This window comes from Ambystoma mexicanum, chromosome 4q (assembly GCF_040938575.1).
Source record: "Ambystoma mexicanum isolate Mex_15411 chromosome 4q, UKY_AmexF1_1, whole genome shotgun sequence".
Lineage (NCBI taxonomy): Eukaryota > Metazoa > Chordata > Amphibia > Caudata > Ambystomatidae > Ambystoma > Ambystoma mexicanum.
The window spans coordinates 310657130-310678136 of NC_090928.1; the positions used below are offsets into that span (position 1 = coordinate 310657130).

At 44.1% G+C, this 21007-nt stretch overlaps 1 protein-coding gene across 1 annotated transcript in view; it reads left to right on the forward strand.

The window, feature by feature from the left end:
• Window positions 1-21007, forward strand: part of MEMO1 (mediator of cell motility 1) — a 577616-nt gene that overhangs the window by 151600 nt on the left and 405009 nt on the right. The window contains exon 3 of the mRNA XM_069607894.1: window positions 897-965. Coding sequence (XP_069463995.1) covers window positions 897-965 — 69 coding nt within the window. The remainder of the gene's footprint in view (window positions 1-896; window positions 966-21007) is intronic.

The following is a 21007-nucleotide window of genomic DNA, read 5'->3' on the forward strand; positions in this document are numbered from 1 at the left end:
ATCATACAATAATACTTTGTATGCAAATATACCATCTTTGGGCATAAACAATAGTACCTTTGTTATGAAACGTGTGAGCTAAAGCTATACAACTACTCTAGTTGAAGCTAACAAATCCTATAGTTCAACCAGGAATTTGTTTTACAGTGTCTCGACTGAACCATCCACATACAGCTGCCTTGCATGCATTTTCTGCATTGTTCCCCCTAATCTCAATTTTTCCTTTTATGTCCTAAAGGAGGGCATATAAGTACATTATCACCAGGAATCTAAATCCTGGGTCTGCATTGTCTCTTACTCCTCCTATATTCAGTGTCACATGGTCTACCATGCAGGCTTATCTAGCAGTTCTCAGCTGCTTCAAATTGAAACTACTCTCCGGATGAACTAGGTGGAAATGACTTTGAACTAGGTGGAAATGACTTGCAGCAATGTACATTGCTTTTTTTTTAAAGACTTCTGTGACTGTTTTAAAAAAAAATCTGAATATGCTGTTCAAACCAGCAGAATCTTGAAGTCCTGAAATGGATATTTGTAAAAGTATTCAACCTTTTCTGCAGAAAATGCATGGATGTGCATTTTCTCTTTATAATGACTGAATTCAGCATTTTTAGTGGTGGATAATGCTAATTTTGTATTCAACACTGGTGCAGGATTACTTATTGATTATCCTAAGAAATGTAAAGCTGTGTTAGTATTGCTGCAAACTAGGGGGAAATAGATTCAAATCCTGCCATCTTTAGTTTGATATTTGATCTTTCCTCAAGTAGTGGGTAGCTGCACTCTTATAATTGTGCAAACGTATGCTAAGCAAATAAGTAAACGCTTGACGAAGGTTTGTGATATAATTAAACAGCTGTCACTAATGAAACCTAAATGTTGATTTTGTTTTGTAGCCATGCAGGATACACGTATTGCGGTTCATGTGCTGCCCATGCTTACAAACAGGTGGACCCTTCAATCACGTAAGTAGAATCTCAATTTTGCACTGACAAAGCCCAAGGAATTCCTGTTTTGAAACAACTTGAATGAATGCAGACCATGGTACATTGTGCAGTCTTCAATGTGCTTGGAATTTCCAAAAGCTTCAGATTTTGTAGGATCAACTAAATACCCTTTAATTGTAACATGGGGAAATGTGAAAACCCTCGACATTCTCTAATGTGCATATGCCTATAATTTATTTTAAGGACTTTTAAAAAATAAAATATAAAACATTGACATTCCCGTGTCGGTATGAGTCTTTACATCGAAACCTTTTGCATGCCATAGCAACTTAATGTTGCAACATTTCTCAACTTCTACTTATGCACCTCATAATTCTAGTTATAAAAGTAAGTAAAATCTAGCTTTGTTCTTAACATACGCATTTTGAACTGTTCCTTTATAGTCCTGTTAAGGGTTGTCTAATATTTTATTACATTCTTTGTATACTGTGTGTGGCTATCATGTGCATTATTTTCTTGTAATACTAAAATTTCTTTTATTTTTGATTTTTGCTTCACCTTGGGAAGAATGTCTATGGTATGCTACTGCAGGAAGGAAATCAGATATGTTTTTAGTCTTTTGTAACTACATCAACACTGTAGTGGTTTTAAAGCTAGAGTATTGTTTGTGAAGGGAGAGGAATTGTCTCCCTGCCCAGGGCGGCACCCTGACCATGTAGAGCAGAAAATATTTTGAGCGTGTAAATGTCAGGGAAGCAAAAATGTTCAGACTTCACTCTCAACATGTATGGAAATGAAAACGTAAGTGTTTGAGTGATCGTTGGGATGCATGTTGAGGATTTGTAACATTTTGGCAAAACGAGAGGCAATGAGAACGTACCTCATTGACCAGCAGAACTTTAATAGAGGCAATTAACTAAGAAATTAGCCCCATGTGGGGGGTGAGGTGAGAGAGAAACGGCCGGCCCGCCAGCAGCGAAGTGAGGCGCTCGATGATGGCTCTCGGCCATTACCGGCCCTTTACACACCTCAGACACAAGGGTGATGGCTGTTGGCAGCTTCGTCCAGGTTGAAAATAGTTTAAATGTTTTGGGGGGTTTTTGTCAGAAGATGGTCACCGCCATAGTAAATAGAAAAGGGCTTTTCTATTTCCATGGTGGCCTGTGGACGGTGGGTGAGGGAGCGTGGCAGTCAGACCAGAAAGAACTGGGCCAGCAGGTGAGTTGGTTTGAGAGGGAGGTAATCGTATTTTTTTTAGACTTATGAAGCGCTTAGGGAGAGTCATCTGCTGGAGACAGATGAGAAAAGGTGAGCTTTAAGACGAGTTTGAAAAAATTGCTGAGACAGTTAACTAATTGGGAAGAGCTTTCCAAAGTGTTGAAGTGAGACAAAAACAGAAACAGGACTAGCAACATGGGGTTTGGGAACAGTAAGTAGAAGCTGATTTTGGCAGTAGAGGGAATGAGGGTGAGCATATAGAGAAATTAAAGATGAAAGAGTGGCGTGAGAACATGGATGTGTTTGAAAACAACCGAAAGAAAGTGAAAAAAGGTATGTGTTTCAAAAGGTAGGAGTGATCTAGATAGTAGAGAAGAGGTGATAGAGGAATTGGAGGAAAGTGAGAATAGAGACAGAGCAATCTAGTTGTACACAGAGTGGAGAGTTGTACGATCGAAACAGGATGACCAAGTGGGAGGGCAGAGCAATAGTTGATTTGAGAGAAATAAAAAGTAATAGGAAGTTTAGTAGCATGAAACAGTTTAGTAGCATGAAAACATAGAGGAAGTTGGATGTTAAACAAAAAGAAACACGACCGGGCAGTGCTAGAGATGTGCAGAAAGAAGAGAGAGAGATCAAAACTGACTTCTAACATGTGTGCGGAGGTCGAGAAGTGAAGATAGAAAGGAGGGAAGGAGTTGGATTTGGAGGGTTTGGGTATTGGCAGGGGAGAAGAGGATCTCAGTTTTCGAGGGAGTAAGGGGGAGGAAATTAGAGGACATCTAGAGTTGAGCAGTGGAAAGACAGTTGAAGACAGTAGAATGGAGTGAGTCTGTGAATGAGGAAAAGGACAAAAAGATTTGTATATCATTGGCATGAAGTGGTGGGATAGGTTATATGAAGGTATGAGGTCAGAGAGGGACTATATAGAGCGAAAAAAAGGAGAAGGCCAAGTACAGATCCTTGTGGAACATCATAGAGAAGTGTGAGTGAGGTATGTCTGAACCAGAAAACAGAATAAGAATGGTTAGAAACATAGGAGGGAAACAAATCCATTTAAGAACCGAGATGGAGAACCCGAGTGAGGTAAGAGAGGAGAGTAGGACAGTGATTCACAGTCTCGAAGCCAGCGGATAGATCCAGAAGAAGAGGAACAGAAGACCGTTTGGGCTGACAAGCAGATAGAAGAGCTTTGTAGACATGAAAGATGGCAGTCTAAGTAGAGTGTGGAGAGTGGGACCCGAACTGAAAGGAAGTATGAAGAGTATGAACATTTTGATAAGATGAAACACCAGAGTAGATGACATGCTCGAGGTTTGGAGAGGAATGATGGAACAGAAATGGGATGGAAATAGGCTGAGTGTAGGGCTCAGAGTAGGTTTTTTCAGCAAAGGTTTGGACATTACCGGTTTAAAGGAAGATGGAAAGCAGGAGTTGGAAAGAGAAAGATTGATGAGACAGATGAGATGAGGAATAAGATGAGATAGACCCAAGGGATAAGAGAAGATGAAAGAGGGTCAAGAGGGGGAGGGAGTGGGCTGAGCATGTGTAAGAAGGGCAGCAATGTCGATCATTAATTGGAGAGAGTGATGAGAGTCAGCGTGGGGGGGGGGCAAGAAGAACTAGAAGACGTAGTGGAGAGAAAAGAGGAGCAGAGAGAAGCGACCTCGAAAGTGAAATAGTTAGCAAAGTGAGAGGAAGATATGTGAGCGAATGTAATCAGGTCGATGAGGAGAGCGAATATATTGGAGTAGGTGGAAGAGATGACTGGGGTAATGAGGGAGGGGAAAGCTCAGAAAAATTGCGTTTTTTAGCTGCCAGTAAAGACTGGTCATAGGGCGAGTGAAGAGAAGAGGGAATGTTGCATTTAGTGAGAGAGAGAGTGATATTTTGTCCACCGCTGTTCAGCTTTGCATGAGTCGGACTTAGGGAAGTAAGTCCGGGTTGAGCCAGTGTTGCAGGGGCTTACGAGAGGGAGTGAAGGGGCGAGAAGGATAACTAGATTCCAAAGTGGTGAGAATAGAATTATAAAAAGGGCATTGTCGCTGTCGGGGAGAAGAGAGGCAAAGGTGTTAAGGGAGACAGAAGAGCGGAGAAAGGATATGAAAGAGAAGTACTTGAATGAGCGAAGATCACAATGAGAAAAGATGGAGGGGAGAGGTGGACGAGGAGAGTGTGAGGGGAGAGAGGGGGAAGTGGAAAGTGATCAGAGGAGTGAAAAGGGTAGGAAGTGATGGCGGTATTAGAGGAGTGAAGTGAAGAGAAGACCAGATCAAGGTGGGAGCCGGGAATATGAGCTTGAGGGGGATTCAGTTTGTGGTGAGATTCGATAAGAGAAAGAAAAGGGGATGCCAGTGATGAGGAAGAAGAGAGATAGAGAAGAGAATCAAGGTAATTGAGGAAGTTAGAGATACGACCAGGGGGTGTATAGATAACAAGAAAAGCCACTGGGAGAGGTTTAGAAAAGTAACGAAAAGGATATTCAAAGGAGGAGAAAAGGGGGAGGACCAGAAGAGAAGAGGTTTGGGTCCAGTAAGAGCAGTAAATGAGCCCAGTGCCACCACATCGGCCAGAGGCATGAGGGTTGTGGGAGAAATTAGTAGAGTAGGTGAAATAAGAGGCGATAGTGTTTTGCTGAACAATTTCGGTCAAGCAGAGGAACTGAAAGTTAAAATGAAAGAACATTTTGGCGATAGTGTGATTTGTTGCGAACAGATCAAGCATCCAGAAAACCAAGATTGACGAGAGGAGAGAGATCAGAGGTAGTGTGCGGGGGGGGGGGTAATCATGGGAATAGCAAAGAGGAAAGTTTAGTAGGGATAAGAGGGAAAAATAACAAAGGAAAGAAGAAACGGGAAAGAGGACAGAGGGCGGGTGAGAAAATGAGATGGAGTGCGCATTGTCATTTGCAAATAGGGGCAAACGGTTGTGGTCTATTTGACCTAATCACATTTGATCTATTTTTTTAGACCTTTTTTGGTCTAAAATGTGGGGGGAGACCCCCACCCCACAAACCCCACCCATTTCCCCTCAACCTAATCTATACCCTTACCCTTGACCAAAAAAAGGTCACAAAAAAATGTGAACACATGTTTTAGGTTAAATGTTTTTAGGTCAGTTATGCTAATACCAGGCAAACGGGAGACATTCAATGCCCTAAGATGATGGGTCAGCCTTTGATGAAGACGCCAGAAGGAAGATGAAAATATAGGCAAAGAATACCATGGGATTTCTCTTGTGAGTGGCTGTGTTGCCCTTGCGGCAGTATTGGCAGGGCAGGACTAAGCCTGGTGAGGTTCTGGGGGAGGGCCAGAGACGGCACAGCCACAGGACGACTTGTGGCTACTCGACAGCAGTCCTTGCACTGCAGAACATCAGGCAGTAGTCTGGAGGCCAGAGGGGATTGGAGGGTAGTCCCAGTTCTTCCTGTGATCCCTCACATGACCAGCCATGCTAGGCTGATGGCAGTGGGGCAAAGACTGGCGAGGTTGTTTGGGAGGGCCTGGGCAGCGAGGCCACAGAATGACTTGTGCCTCCTCGGCAGCAGTCCTCATGCTGTTGTGGAAGGCTTCTGGGGTTGAGGGGGTGGTTGAGCAGTACAGAGGGAGGGTGGATGCCAAAGGAGGGACCAGGAAGGAGCCAGCGTCCAATGCAGAAATAAGATGGCAGCACCTTGGGAAGGAGCTCAGGTGTCTGGAATGCTTGCGCTTCCAGATTCCAGATTAACTGAGCGTCATTCCCCCAGTGCTAATAGTGTGGTGGCAAGATTGCGTTTGATCATGTTATGGGATGCATGATGGTCTTAAGTGTTGAAGAGTGACTCGGATTTGTGGTGGTTACTAATGAGCTAATCATATTGTGTTCCCTCCTGTTGCTAGCCGGATGGGGTTCTGGTAAAGGCAAGTCTGCAGATGGGTGCCCAAACCCGAAATGAGCTGTGTGCAAAATAAGTGTTGGGGGACTCAAAAGGAGGGATTGACCAAGAATCTCCCCCACGCTGAGCCATACCAGGTTGGCCTCAGGTGGAGAAGAGAGAATGTGTCGCATTTGTATGTAGTGACTTGACAAATAAGCCTTTGAAATGGTGTATGAGAGAATTAGATTAGAGGTAAATTTGTAAAATGATGCATGGCAGGCTAGCTATGTCACACGAGACATTCACATTAAGGGTAGCACTCTGAGGGCAGCTGTCCATTAAGGCCAGTATACAAAGGCCACCTGCCACCTTAAGCATAGGCTTTGAGGCCTTCCTGAAATGGTTGTGTGTGTTCAACTGATGCACAAGGGAAGAGAGCATACATGCTTCTACTTACTGCTCAAGCCAGGAACAGCTAGTTTTCTTTAGGCATGAAAATTGGGAGGCACTACAGGCACTCTTAAAGGAGAGTGGGTTTTGATATGTGACTCCTCTGGAAGCAGTTCCCATGAACGTGTTGCCTGGAAGTTCATGAGGCCCAGTACACGTTTTCTGGGGATGGTAATAGTGGTGTGATAGGTTGTACTAATGATAGGTGAAGGCAGGGCTCTTCTGGGACTTGATCTGCATAATCAAATCTTTTCTACCCTTCAGAATCTGGGCTGCTGGTACCGTGCCCTGTAAATAGTGTGCAGCAGGACATCTTGTGATCAGGAGGGCTATAGCTTACCTTTGCAGGTCTACCTTGGACGTTGTGGTACTTTTCTTGAAACAAGGGAAAAGCTTGCTGTGTAGTCTGCTGAAGAGGCATCGCCTCCGTTGCTTCTCTTAAGAGCCAGCACATTGTGCACTCTGCTGAAAAAGTGAGGTCTGAAAAAGAATAAATGGAACCAAACCTGAGAAATCGTGGAAAACAGAAAACCTATACATTCTAATAACATGCTAGATGGGTTCATTTTGCCAGGTGCCAATTTTCTAACATTGCATTTGTTTTCACGTGTAGTTCATTTAGCTGAATGATCAAGGATTACAATTTTGCAAATTCAAAATCTAGTTTTCCACTTCTTGTTGTGAGCCTTGTGCAGTGACTTTCCCTTCTTTCTCTCCTGCATTTTGAACATGGGTAGCAGAATTATATAATAAGGGCACTGACCCGTCTGAATAACAAAGTGCTAAAGCTAATGAGGGACCTAACGCAACCTTCACTATGGATTGGGTCGGGGCGGGTGGGAAAAACACTGCTGAAAGCGTTCATGCATATAACATCCACCCTTATGTTTTTGTACCTGTTAAAAATGAGGCCACTTCCTGGGGTACCAAATGAAGCCCACTGAAACCTTGACGGTCAAAACCTTCAATAGAAGCCCTATTATACAATGACACTCTATACATAACTAACAGAACATTAATAAAGCACATCTCAAGGAAGAGTTGCGTTGCAAAAAGTGAAGCCATTTGCAGATTCCTTGCAGAGCTAATGTCAGAGCGGCAGATCTTAATGGCTGACACTTTAGACCATTTAGCCTGCTTCCTACCCACAGACTGAAACTGTTCATTGTAATATCTTCTTAGGGCGACAAAACAGAGTAGATGTATAACTCTAAAGTCGCAAATGTTTGTTCATTTATTCTGTTAGGGGAGGCAGTTTTGATTAGTCTCTCACTGGACTTTGATAGTTGGACACCACACACAGACACAATTCACTGTCGGCTGTTCACACAATGATACCATGTCTCTTTCTGGACTACTTCTTCAGCTGTGCTGCCAATGGTAAGTCAGCTCTTGAACTCCCAGATCTTGGAGTCCCAATGCGCCTCTAGTCGGTGATCTGTGCTGCTCTCTCTACAGAAATCTTGAGGGGTAACCCCTTTTCTTTTTAAAAGCGCTTGGATTTCTAAATTGGGAGACCTATGCTATTTGTTTGCCAAAATGCTTACAAGGAACGAAATGAGCATCAGTCTCCTCAACAGTCTTCCTCTTCTCTCTTTTCCCACTCGAAATACTCAAATTCCCTACTTTTGGGAGGACCATTTCCCCCCTCAATAGCAGCAGCTTCAATGTAAATTCAAGCGGGCATTAACCATCCATTAAGGTAGTCTCCAATATTTAATTGTAAATTATTGCTTGGTTGTACTACATACAAGGATACACTGCAGTGACCTATTAAATATGTGGACGTTCATCACGACTCAAGCTACTTTTCCATTGTGAATACATCCTTTACTATGCAGCAGAACAGTATCTCCGTTACAATCAGTTATTCAACAAATGCTGTAGCTGAGGATTTCTACACTACCCTGCTGCTCATTATTTTCTAGCTAAACGTTGCAATATTCTTCCGCTTGAATTCTGTGGCAGCTGCCCTGGTGTGGTGTTTCCGTTGTTTGCTGCTTGCAGACTACAAGTTCTTAGAAAATACAAGATAAGGTTCCATTTGAGTATCATTTTCTTTCACTTTATCCTACAATTAAATGGTCAGACTTAAAAAAAAGAAAAGTCAATATTTTATGTTCTGTTTCATTTGCACTACAAACAAGTACAGATTTTTGTGTGCATTAAGCCTGGACATGTCAAACATTCAGAGTTTGCCTAGAGAAGTGTTTGATTTATTATAGTAATGCAGCAGAGCAGCAGTTATTTGTAGAAAATAAGCTCTGTTTTTCTGATTAGGCCAGTGATCATGTCGGTGCTGGCTTGGCATCAGCCATTGACGTCAGTCGAGTCCTGATGTTGGTACACAGCAGTGAGTGTGTGCCATGCTGACTCTCCAGTATTTAGTCAGCAGAGCTGATTTGACAAAATGAAGTTGAGGAGGGAATGCAGTGCACGTTTTCTGCCTGGTAGCCATAAAAAAGGCAACGCTAATTACTGAAGGACAACAATAGGTCACGAGAAACGAAAGGTGGGCATACAGGTCGGGTTTAGAGAGAAGCCAAGAACGAGGATTTATAGGTGAAGAAAATATCTGTTTAGAGGTGAAATGTAAGCTTTAAAGAAGCAACATTGTACAGATCCAGATAACCATTTTAAATAGCTACGCCATCTGTTGTAGGATTAATGCAAGTCCTATCAACAGGTTACGTGATGGCTGGGTCATGTGTAAATATATTGTATATGCATGCAAATGCACTGTTTACGTATGAGCACTCAACTCCATCATCGGCATTGTTTCCTTCCATTGTTCTTATGGAGCCCTATAATTGTATACAATTTACGTACATATATTTAGAAAATTAATTATTCGATGTTATAGCTAACTACAAACTTTAAAAAAGTAAAGAAATATGGTAATTGTGATAATGACATGTTGTAGAAAAGTGCAAGTCCACGCTTGTTCAATGGAAAGGCTCTTGATAAATCCATACCTCTGGCACGTTTTACGCTGCTTCCCCCTACCAACCATATTCCACTTTACTTATGCCCTCATGGACATTTGAAATTGCAAACTTACATTGTTCTTCATCATCTAACCCAAAACCTCAGATCAAGCTTGGAAATGGACAACCAACCACAATAAGTTACATACCTGGAGAATCCATCACTCCTCGAATCAACACAGTCCAAACCATTCATCACCTAAACAAACATTGCCGTCCTCTGATCTTCGTTTGGTGCCAAGAATAAACCTGCTCGGCCTCTGGCGACAAATACAGCATACACCTGAAAACTTAACACCTCGACCTGAGCCGATTTACAGTCTAGAAAAACCCTATGAATCAAAGTGATAGAAATGAGAGCAGTTATATCACATGATGCCTTTGCCTCAATATCACTTCTATATCCCAAAATAGCCTCGACACCTACAACCTGTTCAGTGAGGACTTAGCTAGAAGACTGAAATATAACATCTTCAACACTTGTTTCTGTCTGAGTGATGAAGCCAATGCCTTCTGTCATGCCATGAGTGTATTATCACTTTCTTTGCTGTAAATCTCCACTATTCTTTAGCTAACTATGATGGCTATCGAGTAGATTGGGCCATGTAATAACATTATTTCTGTGAATCTATACTGTGAATTCTTTGATTTTTGCAAAAACATAGGCAAAGTAGTTGTCTGCAAAATCTGTGCTCTGCCAAACAGACACACTTTAGCTCTCTTTGTTAAAGAAAGAGGAATCAGTGGTTACACCTGAGACTTCTGGCTCTCTGAGTAAGTAACTTAATCACAGCCATCCCTATAGTACATACTTGTATACTTCTACTTTGCACAGTCAAAGGCATGCTAGAACTTAGGAGGTGAAATGGTAACCTTCCAGATACTGTCGCATGCAGCCTGAAAATGAGCTGTTAGGAAGCTCTGTAACAGTTTTCTTGTGTTGTCTCCTTTAAAGACTATTAGTGCTGGAAAGATGGTTTACTATTGTACACATGTCCTTTTCCCCCTTTTACTGAATTCGTACTAAAAGAGAAGTGTCAAGCAAAGTATAATAATAATTGGGAACATCTGACAAATACCAAACCTGCCTGAGTGCAACCAAGTTATTTTTCTATTTGTGTGCTTCATCTTAAAGCTATATTGGTCTCATCAATGCCCTGTAATACCCGATGGCATCGCCCTAGCACCCTACACATTTAATGCTAACTTTATTTTACATTTTTATTGTACAACTTCACAAAATCAATTCCATCTAGCCACTGCGAGATGAAAGAATTAGGTTTGTTAAGGACTGGTCAAGAGCAGAAAAAGATTAGTTAAATCGGTCTTTGTGGCCTTATGAAAGTTTGTAAGGTCAAAAAGGACTACCACTATGAGTGGCAGAGAGAGTCTGGGAAGAGAATCTTAAACTCCTCATGAAGAAACTAAGATACTGCTTATATGAATGTACAACACTGGAGGGAGCAAGGAATAATCTTCCTTGCAAGATTGTTTGGCTATACCATGAGACATTTGAAAGTAAGGCACATTATTTTCAATTAAATCCTCCTATCCACTGGAAGCTAATGAATAGGATCTATGTGAATCAGATACACGGTTGCTCCATCGAAAGCCAAATATAAGGCAAACAACTACATTCTGTATGCCAAGTAACTCTTTAAACTGGTAGGCATGAAGACCTGAATTTAAAGCAGTACCATAGTTTGGAATTAACTGACGATCCAATCATGACAGTCTTGTTTGGGGATAAAAGGACATGTCTAAGTATATCAACATCCCGTATATTGCACAGATTTATTTACTTTACAGGAAAGGAAGCATCTATTCGAAACAAGCCAGGTGGAACTGCAGAATGTTATGTCCACCAACGGGTGGTATGGGACAAGAAGAATAACCTCTGCTTTTGAAGCATTTAGCTCAAGGCAATTAAGATTCATTTAGTCTCTAATATTGTGTGCAGATAAATAGATTAGAAGCGCCCTTATTTTGTCACGAGGTACACATGTATAATTGAAGGATTTCTGCATCTGACTGAAGGAGAAGGCATGCGTTATATGCCAGGTGCAACAACGGGTGAATATTGATGTTGACATGGTGATAAAGGTGACCCTTGAGGAATTCCACATTCAACAATCGTGGATTTGGAAACAAAGCATCATTTTGTGAATCTTTTCCTTAAAGGAACAAAAACATTTGCGGCTCACATCCCAGACTGACGATTTGAGAAAAACTCAAGAAAAGCGTTATGATCAACCGTATCAGAGGCAGCCGATAAATCCTGCATCACTAAAGGACCTGTTTCTTTCATCCACTGCCTCCAAAATCTCCTCATATACTTAAAGCAGAGCAGGTACCCTTGCATGTCTTGGATGGAGCTCCGACTCAAACAAGTTGAGGATACCCTCTTCCTGAACCAAATGCAGGATTTTGGTGGTAAAAAGAAGAGCATAGAAACACAATTTAAGAGCATCAAATGCTAGTGACTCCCATCCTCTCCCCTGCAAAGCAACTTTTATGGTTATACATATACATTTATTGTAAAATTCATGTATTAAAACAGGTGTTGCATGAAATGTAACACCACATAAAACCCACTACACATATAAACATATATTGCACAAGTTCACGCAAACACAGATACATTTGCCTTAATAATCCAGCCCACCCACAGGCGTTAGTACAAATCTACAGTGGGCCAAACTGTGTGGTTATGTAAACAGCCCAGACAGTAGAGAAGACGGGTGTGTGGCTTGTGACCCAGATACACCTAAGTTGCTAACCTGTTTATATGAGATTCTGGTGGTAACCATCTTTTCCTGTACCTTTGTGGGTCAAGGAAGACTAGCTATAGACCTTGCGTTACTGAGAACAGATGGATCCAAGCCCGGCTTCTTCCGGTGGGGTGTGTCAGAACCAACAGCTTTAAAGGACTAGGTACCACCAACTCATTTAGAAAGGAGTTAATTAACCAATTATAGGCATCTGGCATTGGGCACTGACAAGATGACATATCTCTAGCATTCAGTTTGAAAATCAAACATTTTGGAATTGGCTTGGGAATTACTTAGAGAGTCTAATGAAAAGGGCACCTATTGAATCTTTTGACATTGGTAATGAAGAATTGATTGAAAGACTTGCATTGTTGCTGCGAGTGCTCATTGTGCCTCTTGAAAGCATGTAGGCTTCAAAATATATTGTAGCATCAGAAGGAGCTCTTGAGGTCTGTTAGCACCTTAATCGGTGTAAAATCATTCTTGGCCTTTTGTTTTTTAGTGGTAGCTGAATGATGCTTTAAATACTCAAGGCCTGTTGGACAGAGAGATTTGCGTCATCTAGCTCCCAAATATGTCTCTTTTCTTTGATCAGCTAAGTTTGGAGAAAAACAGGGATTTTTTAAAATTGTATTTCAGTTCATAGAGTGGGGGTTTATGTGTTAGTTCTGGGAAGGCCTACTTTAATGCATAGAAGAAATCTGAACAACTAGCTGGATCTCCTTTTTTTTTAATGAACTTTGATAGCTTTCAGGAGATTTCGGCATTCATTAGGGATGATTTCTTTTTTTCTTATGGATTGAAAAGCCATGTGAGCTTTTCCTTCCAGGATGGGTATGCTGGACAGATTTATTGGAGAAATCATGTCTGATAAGTAGTCGGGCCACAACACAAATTGTTGCTAGAAGAGTAACATTAAGGGACATGTTGAAAAAAAGGAGCATTCATGAGGAGCACAAAAGCCTAATGAAATAAAATGCCAGAAAGATTAACATATTGCTTTGTTCCGGGAGCTGGCCCATATATTAAAATCTCATATAATCAATATAATGTGATTCCCAACAATAGATGAAAGTAGTCAAACAAGGCACTTGAAGGGGCAGGAAGGTGATAGATTAATAATGTAGCTATTCCTTATAGAAGCAGATCATACCTTCTGCTACGTTATCCAAGTAGCCAGTAGATTAGGGATTAAGAGTGAAGGTATTTTTTTAAAATGACTGCTAGGTACACTTAACTATATAAAGCAGTGTCCTGCTAAAAGTATATTATGGCTCTAACTTTTTCTGCTAATGCTTTTGTTTTAAAAGAAAGAAATGCTCTGAACTTGCCATTCACTGATTTGATCCTCATACGAAAGAGCAGAATGCTGAGAAAATGACCCCTTCTTCAGGATCGACACCAGCTAGCTTTTACCCTACCCATGAAGTACTTTTGTTCTTCAAAGTGACAGTTCATCTTGATTTGATTGTTTTGGGGGTTTTCGGAGGGGTTACTTCAAAAAGGTTCTTTTTTCTTTGTGAGTCAGGAAATGGGCAAAGCATGGGGACAGTGGCAGCGAAGCATCAGCAAAGATAATTTTTTACTTTGTAGAACTTCCGGCATACTTGGTTTCTGCTGCCCAGTAACTCCAATCAGAAGTTAGGGCTCCTGGGAATTGCTGCAGAAGAGGACACTCAACAAGGGATATGTCATCTTTGGAGTCTGCCGGGCACCACCATTTACCTTCTAGGATTAATGTATAAATGAATGGGAAAACTATGCACTGTTCTTGGAGTATGCCAGGAATCAAAGAATCATTCCATATGAGTGAAGTCAGTGAATAAAAGGCGGAAGCTAGATCCTTCCCACAGCGTCCCTGAAGAATAGTGGGGACTCCTGCTCTAAGAACCAGGAGCTTGCCTGCTGCTGATAATGAGACACCATTGTGCAGCTCTGCGGATGAGCTGTCAACGTTTTCCAAAGGCCACGTGTGCTACCTCTTGCAGCTGCTGTTGCTCGGAACAACAGCCAGGTCTTGGACCTGACATCGAGCCTTATTAAGCCAGGATCAACTTGGCTCTTCTGCATGCTGCAACCCACTGCCTGAGCCTTTCAGACTGTATCATATCTTCGAACAGATTGATCGAGCTAAGTAGATCTGACTGCGTCAGAGAGTCTGTTGCTGTAAGACCCAACTATCTAGCTCTGCTCTATTGAGTCGCTGATCAAGACAGTTCAGCCTCTTGACTTGAAGATACTACTAGCTGAGCGAAGTTCAGTTGCAAGTTGCCTGCTCGAAGACACCTCTGCAGTAACGGTCTACTATTAACTAAACTCAAATTCATCGACCCGGTGCATGAGATTGGCTTGACACTGTTGAGCCACCAAACAAGAGCTAAGGAAATAGAACGTATTGGCTAGGTGTCATTCCCAAGCATCTTAGGTACACTGAACACTGCGTCCTAGCTTGGGCTGAGAGATGGAGGTGGTTCCCATTATGTACCTTGGCTAAAGAACATTAAGAGGCAATTTTTTTGTTTTCCTTTTCTGTAACCAGTTGTCTCTTTCATATCCCTTCCACAGTAAAATCCCCATTTTAGAAGCCTCCCTATAAGTATATATTGAGCCTGTATTTCCTTTTTAAGGATGGGTGGTTGGTTTTCTTCATATTGTGTGTTCGTAGAAAGGACTATTTTTAGATTGCTTTTCGTGGATATTACCTTAATTTTAGTACTGAACAAGTTGTTTTAAAATAAAATTCTGATCGCTGTGAGGAGTATAGGCAACCCTCAGCCCATGCTATCAAATGCAGAGGTATACTCTTGTTGCATCCTTTTAAATGCATACATGAGCTACTGGGAATCTCTGATACTGTGAATGGGATGTTGTATGGAACCCTGGGTATGTCAGCAGCGTGAGTGTTCTAGCTTTGGCAGTTGATTTTGTGAACTGTTGAATGCATATCCAGTGGTTTGCCATCTCAAAACTTAAATGTTTATACCTGATTTAATCATTTTTAATTTAAATAATACATGCCTGACTCCATTCTCCCAGCTGAGGCAGCCGGACGAGGCATGCTCAAATGTTGCCAACAAGGCATGTCACGTAAAATGCTTCTTGCAGTTGATGTGCAGTACTTTGCCTGGCAACCTCAGAGGGGATAATGGGTACTAGGGACAAGGAGAGCGTGTACGTGGATTAAGGAAGGGGCTGAACATGGAGCATGGGCGCGGGAGGAGCTGTGGTGCAACCCCACACCCAAAACTCCCTCCTATCCCTAAAAAGAGGAAAGGCAAGTGGCACAGTGGCTAAACTGGTTAGGACAAGCATATGCTATCAGTTTTTCAAAGCGTCTCTCTTGGGAGAGTACCGTTACAACCTAGATCTGCATGACTGCATCCTGGTCTCTTCTATATTGCTACTTCTATAGCAGATATTCACTGTTGTCTGTTAACATTGATGATTGAAACACCTCTGAGCCAAGTTTCCGGTACAATGTTGGCATAGTACACAGAAGCCTTTGCTCACCCTTATTCATTTTCTGGCCAGAATATGATTCCTCATATCTTCTGTGCCATCTCCATCATGAGATAGTCCTGAAAGTTCATCCCTAAACACTGTAAAATCCGATGTGCACTCCAGTCATTTTCACAATACATTTTGTGAATGAAATTCTTCTCTTTATCAGACCACCACAGCTGTGTAATTCATGATTATTCAACCTGCGGCTCTTCAGATGTTGTCGACTAGGACTACCATGATCCATCACCATTGACTTTGCTGGTCAGGGCTGATGGTAGTGGTCGTCCAAAACATCTGGAGACCCCAAGGTTGCCGAACTCTGATGTAATTAGACTCCATCCTTGTTGAGGCTTGAGCTGTGCTCCGTCAGTGGCCCAGCCTGTCATATTCTGGCCCTATTTACATTAAACCTGGCATTAACTTAGAGGGCATTTATCCTCTTTGCCCTCTCTAATAGAGCATGAAGATTTTGCCTTTTCGCCTTTTCCCCTTTTCCTGCAAGGGTACATGGAATTTTTAAAGTTTTAACTCTAGCGTTAATGTACAAAAAAGGTAGCAGGCGCCCCTCTCTAGAAATAACATGGCATGATAACCTGTTCTGTGTTTTTGTCCCACTTTGAGAGTCCGCACCCTTCGCAGATGTGAACCCCTTGCTCACTGTGCTCAGAGAGGCACAGCGCCACTTCACTGATGAGGCCTAAATAGGCTGAAACACATGTCTGGGGTTTCTGTTGGCACTCTTGTTCAAAGGAGGTTTGCCAGGCATTTTGGTGCTGGACTGCCCTTGTGGGTGGGACTAAGACTGATATGCAAAAGGGTATTCCTACTTTGTGAAAAGTACAGTGAGCAAAATGTGATGGCTGTGGACTCAAATTGGGAAAAAACCACAGAACAGGTTATCATGCCATGTTCTTTCTAGAGAGGTGTGACTGCTACTTTTTTTTGGTATTCTAGCAGTAATATATTTTGATGACCATTAGATATGATATGTTATTGGGCATTTGTAAAGCGCCTTTCACCATAGGTATGATCTCAACACGCTGTGGGTTGAATGCCCTCAGGGACTGTAGTCCAGGTCAGTGGAAATATAGGGTAGCAAGTAGTGCGTTTGTACACTCAGTATGTGTGCAGCTAGACTGAAATTTGCTTTCGGTAGCTGAATTCTAGCAGAGGTGGTGTTTTGTATATTCGAATATTTGTGCAGATGGGCTGCTTTTTTGTGGGGTGTAGCTGCGTTCTAGAGATCGTTGAGGGGTGCATGGTGGTGTATAATTGTGTGCAGCTAGGCCGAAGTTTATCATTGGGGATGGCCACATTCTGAGGCCGATTCATGGAATTAATGTGCGCTGAAATTTGCAGCGCAAGCGTGCAAAAGCGTGCGAATCGCAGTGCCAGTGCGAAAATCGCAGCGAAACCCGGGCACAGCAATTCATGGAAGTCTGTGCGCGAGGAAATTCCAGGATGTGCGGCAAAATTTTGCTTGGCGCACGCTGGCGCACACGTCTCCAAACAGCGTGTGCTAAGTGCACAGCGAAATCGCACATAGCGCGGCGCACACAACAAAAGTAGGAGGAACAGGGGGCGTGACACGCGGAATGGGGAAAAACTTGTGAAAATGTGGGCGTCACGCGGGAAGTTCAGGAGGCAAGTGCGCGGAAAGCCCACACGCACGTTCAAAACACGTATTCATGGAATCGAACGGGGCTAACGCGTGCGCCAAAAAAGACGCGTCAATCTGGAAACACGTACGCCAGCAGGAAGCAGGCGTACGTGGACCCACGCAGCATAAAAGTGCGCGCAAACAACAAACAAGCACAGACGCCAGGATGAATATACCGTTCCTAGCAGCAGTGGTCGTGGGATACCGCAGGAGGTGGAGGAGGATAGTCGGGCCCAGAATTTTTACACCCAGAACCAGCCTTTTTGGGATGCCTGATGACCAGGTGTATGGGAGGTACAGGTTTCCACTTCACATAATACTCGACCTGGTCAGTGAGTGGGAGGATGACCTCGCATCACCCACCTTGTGCTCCCAAGCACTCAGCCCCCTGCATAAGGTCCTCAATGTACTGCACTTCTTGGCCACTGGATCATTTCAACGGACAACTGCTATAGTGGGGGGGGGGGTGTCACAGGCCACGCAGTCACGCTGCCTACACCAGGTCTTGGCCATCATGACTGCATGCCCATCCGTCCGCAGGCACATATACCTGGCCAGACCACCTGCAGAAAGGCAGGCTGTCGTCCAGGATTTTTACGGGGTGGCACACTTCCCCAAAGTGCTAGGTGCCATTGACTGTACCCATGTGGCTCTACGTCCCCCCAGGGCATCAGAGCACATCTACAGAAACCACAAGCACTGGCATTCCATCAACGTGCAGGTAGTATGTGATGCCAAGGGAATCATCACCTCAGTATATGCCAACTATCCAGGGTCCACCCATGACAGTTTTATTTACAGAATGTCAACCCTAAAGCGGGACCTAGAAGCTGGGCGGCATGGCGATACATGGCTGCTCGGTGAGTATAAATGCCACAGCACATGCATGCATGTCAGATACTGAGTAATGTCACAACCCCACTAATGATACCCATCACTACCTCCCCAGAGGACAGTGCCTACCCTCTGAGCATCCACATGATGACGCCAATTCGGAACGCCACCCGAGGTAAAATACAACACAGCCCACAATGCAACCCGGGGCATAGTGGAGCGCACATTCGGAGTGCTCAAGTCATGCTTTCGCTCCCTTGACCATTCTGGCGGGCAGCTGTTATACGCTCCCCCAGTAGTGTGCAGGATCATAGTGGCAGCATGTGTCCTGCACAACGTTGCAACACGCCGGGGCCTGCCCGTGGACATGGTGGTGACCCCACATCCCCAACCACATGCACGCCCGCTGCGCATGGGAGGGGAAAGGGCACAGGGTGAGGCAGCCCGTACGCATCTTGTGGATAATTACTTCACCTAAAATCACACCCCTGTGGAGTGCACACAGCCCTGGCACAAACCAGCTGACGATCAATGATGATGACATAAGGGACAGTCAACTGTCACAACCATACCAGCCTGAGATTGGTCACCTGGGAGTGTTACATTGTGTGCCTTACCTACACAAACACCACCAATGCTGTGTCATCAAAAGACACACTTCTATGCTGCAAAAATCATTACCCCCTTGCAAAATACAACAGTGCCATGTCACCCAACCCCTCCCCAGCACCGCCACTCAACACACCATGGCATGTCATGCTATCTGAGAGCAAACAAAGCAATTCCCAAAACATCACACAAGTGTCGAAGTACAGTGTCCTCAATGGAAACTGTCCACACACAATATGCTCCCAGTAATGTAGAACTAACAACACACATGGCCAAATAGTTACCAACAATGCAATGCAGCTACACAACCTCAAACATAGCATAAACATGACAGTACTAAGTTAAAGTAGTGGTAGTCTTACAACCTGATCATGCCAGCACAACTGTACAGTGCTGCTGCCACGCAAATGTCCAAGTGCACTGCTTACAACATGAACTCCATCTCCAAAGTAGACGGCCTTGTGAAGACATGAGGAATTAACCTGCAAATTAGGCGAAAGACATGGATGCACAAGTGCATAGCAATACACCATGCAGTGTACAATTCAACAACAATATTCACTAGGAATGTATACACAGTATTGACTACAGACTGCCCACACAGCTCATGGGAGTCCTACGTCACCGTGTAAGTCAATGTCACTTGGGCACACCCTTTGCAAGCCCATGGAAACTGGAAGCAGGAGGGGTGTGTGTCTCATGAACCCAAGCATCTAACCCAAACTCAGGACAAGCCTGCATGTGCCCAGCCGGAATACAATGGATGCCCACGGGAGGCCACCCAGGAGGTCCGAGGACAGGGTGCGCACCAACACCCACCTGTGTGGATGTTGGGGAAAAAAATACACCTCCATGGGCTCATGGCCTGCACGGCTATGCCAATGTGGGAGAACTGCTGCTGTCGCTATCATCACCCTCTGCTGCTGCCGCCACAGGAGGTGGTGCTGCCACAGGAGGTGGTGGTGCAATGGGAGGCACTCCACGCAAAGCCCTGGTATGGTTCTCCATGGCAGCAAGCATGCGGGTGTGGAAGGTCTCGTTTTGGAGGATTATAGTGCGTAGGTCCCCATGCAGCACCTGACGTGATGCACGGATCTCCTCCCGAGTTGCCTGCATCTCAGCTGAGAGTGAACGTGTGAGCCGCTCCAGCTGCTGTTCTTTCCTCAAGTTAGTGGAAGCCTCAAGGTCAACAAGAGTCTCCCTGAGATGATGGAGTTCTACCCTCAGGGCTTCCCTGTGGCCCTGGGACTCTATTGATATCGATTGGCGTAGAGTCTCCAGTGCCGCCCGTTCCCTGTTGGACGCCAACATGTCCTCCCTGTGTGATTGGCAAATGGAGTCTGTTGCCTGCTGTAGTAGCTCCATCTGCCTTTCAGGGGGGACAATGGAAGTGGCCACCCTCTCCATTGCTTGAGCCATCATCTCAACTGATGCTGCCTGTTGGGTTGCCATACCGTAAATGGATTGTTCCCATGCGGTATTCCCATGGTGGCATACGGCCACTGCGTCGGCGGGCACCACACCTGTTTGGGGCAAGGCGATCTGCGTCTTGCTGTGCCGGCACTGCCTGAGGCTGCAGGACTGGATTCCCCCTCTGATCTGCTGGCCCAGGAACAGGATCAGATGTTGTGGAGTGTGACCCTGCATCCGTAACCGCTAAAGGCGGACTTACCAACAATGACATCCCCATAGAGGTTTCTACCCCTGGTACAGGTGGGTTGGACAGAACAGAATCCCTGCTAAAAAACACTTACCTGCGACGCCACATAGGTCTCATCATCCGAATCAGCACTTGAATAGAAGTCTGGGGAGGTGCACCCAGAGGCACCTCTCGACAAATGTTCTGCAGCAAGATTGGGTTCTCACCCACCACCACACCACTTCCCCCACTGGTGCCCGGTCGTGCCTGAGATTCCTCCTGGGTCTGCACCATCTCCTCAACCTCTACAGCATCAAGTGCGTCATCCCCTGCAAAAACATGAAAGACAAAAAATGGAAACAGGCATTAGCACCATAGCACACAAATAGGCCTGACAAGCTACATAACCAGTACATGATTTACACATGTCCCACATGACTATAACCCTCCCATGCATGCACTGTCACTGAGTTTGAAGGGGACCCAAAAGGCAGACACTGATGACACCTACATAGAATAGCAACACATTTGC